The sequence below is a fragment of the Myotis brandtii genome, unplaced genomic scaffold (genome assembly GCF_000412655.1).
Source record: "Myotis brandtii unplaced genomic scaffold, ASM41265v1 C42221250, whole genome shotgun sequence".
Lineage (NCBI taxonomy): Eukaryota > Metazoa > Chordata > Mammalia > Chiroptera > Vespertilionidae > Myotis > Myotis brandtii.
The window spans coordinates 1-1,191 of record NW_005320413.1 but is presented as its reverse complement, the minus strand read 5'-3'; the positions used below and the strand labels follow the sequence as shown (position 1 = coordinate 1,191).

General features: G+C 66.2%; 1 protein-coding gene across 3 annotated transcripts; it reads left to right on the top strand.

Moving 5' to 3' along the window:
* Positions 1 to 6: 6 nt before the first annotated feature.
* On the top strand, positions 7 to 1,154 carry LOC102253917 (activated CDC42 kinase 1). Of its 3 annotated transcripts, none has more exons than XM_014545390.1 (3): positions 7 to 583; positions 689 to 778; positions 934 to 1,154. In XM_014545390.1, the coding sequence occupies exons 1-3, from the start codon at positions 137 to 139 to the stop codon at positions 1,063 to 1,065; spliced, it is 669 nt and encodes a 222-aa protein (XP_014400876.1). In that variant the 5' UTR covers positions 7 to 136; the 3' UTR covers positions 1,066 to 1,154. The 3 variants fall into 3 exon arrangements, with proteins under 3 accessions (XP_014400876.1, XP_005852992.1, XP_005852993.1); XM_005852930.2 differs by having other exon boundaries at positions 683 to 778; positions 934 to 1,150; XM_005852931.2 differs by lacking the exon at positions 689 to 778.
* The last annotated feature ends 37 nt before the right edge of the window (positions 1,155 to 1,191 follow it).

Below are 1,191 nucleotides of genomic sequence, written 5' to 3'. Positions count from 1 at the left end.
GCCTGGACCTGCCTCCCCTCCCCGGGTGCCTCCCCGGGAGCCCCTGTCCCCTCAAAGCTCAAGGACCCCCAGTCCCCTGGTGCCCCGTGGCAGCTCCCCGCTGCCACCCCGGCTCTCGAGTTCACCTGGGAAGACCATGCCCACCACCCAGAGCTTTGCCTCAGACCCCAAGTACGCCACACCCCAGGTGATCCAGGCACCTGGTCCTCGGGCTGGTCCCTGCATCCTGCCCATCGTCCGCGACGGCAAGAAGGTCAGCAATACCCACTACTACCTGCTGCCTGAGCGCCCGCCCTACCTGGAGCGCTACCAGCGCTTCTTGCGTGAGGCACAGAGCCCCGAAGAACCCACCCCCTTGCCTGTGCCCCTGCTGCCCCCACCCAGCACTCCAGCCCCTGCCGCCCCCACTGCCACTGTTCGGCCCATGCCCCAGGCTGCTCCAGATCCCAAGGCCAACTTCTCCACCAACAACAGCAATCCAGGGGTCCGGCCGCCAGCCCTGAGGGCCACCGCTTGGCTGTCACAGAGGGGCTGCCCAGGGGACGGGCCAGAGGCTGTACGGCCAACAGATAAGATCCAGATGGTGAGTATCAGGCCTGGCTGTTGGGTGAGGGGGGCAGGAGTCAGAGGGGCCCAGAGGAATGGGCCCAACTGGTGCTGACCGGTGGGTGGGTATGCCCAGCTGCAGGCCATGGTGCATGGGGTGACCACAGAGGAGTGCCAGGCGGCCCTGCAGAGCCACAGCTGGAACGTGCAAAGGGCTGCCCAGTATCTGAAGGTACCACCACCTCCTGCCCACTCTGGTTTTCAGGGCCCTGAAGCCTGGCTCTGCTGCTCTCTCCCACTCCCTGCCCCCTCTGGTTCTCCTCTGCCCCCACCCTGGTCTGGTTCCCCTTGGCCCCGTGTGTCCCACGCACCACCCTCTGCCCTCAGGTGGAGCAGCTTTTTGGGTTGGGTCTGCGGCCGCGAGGCGAGTGCCACAAAGTGCTGGAGATGTTCGACTGGAACCTAGAGCAAGCCGGCTGCCACCTTCTGGGCTCCTGTGGCCCTGCCCACCACAAGTGAGTGAGCCCCGTACCCTGTCACCTTCCTGTTCCCCGAGGGTGTCCACAGCCACACACAGCCAGGAGACACGGGCTCCCCAGCTGGGGGGAGGGAAGTTGGGCCCAATCCCAGGACGCAGGGAGTTCG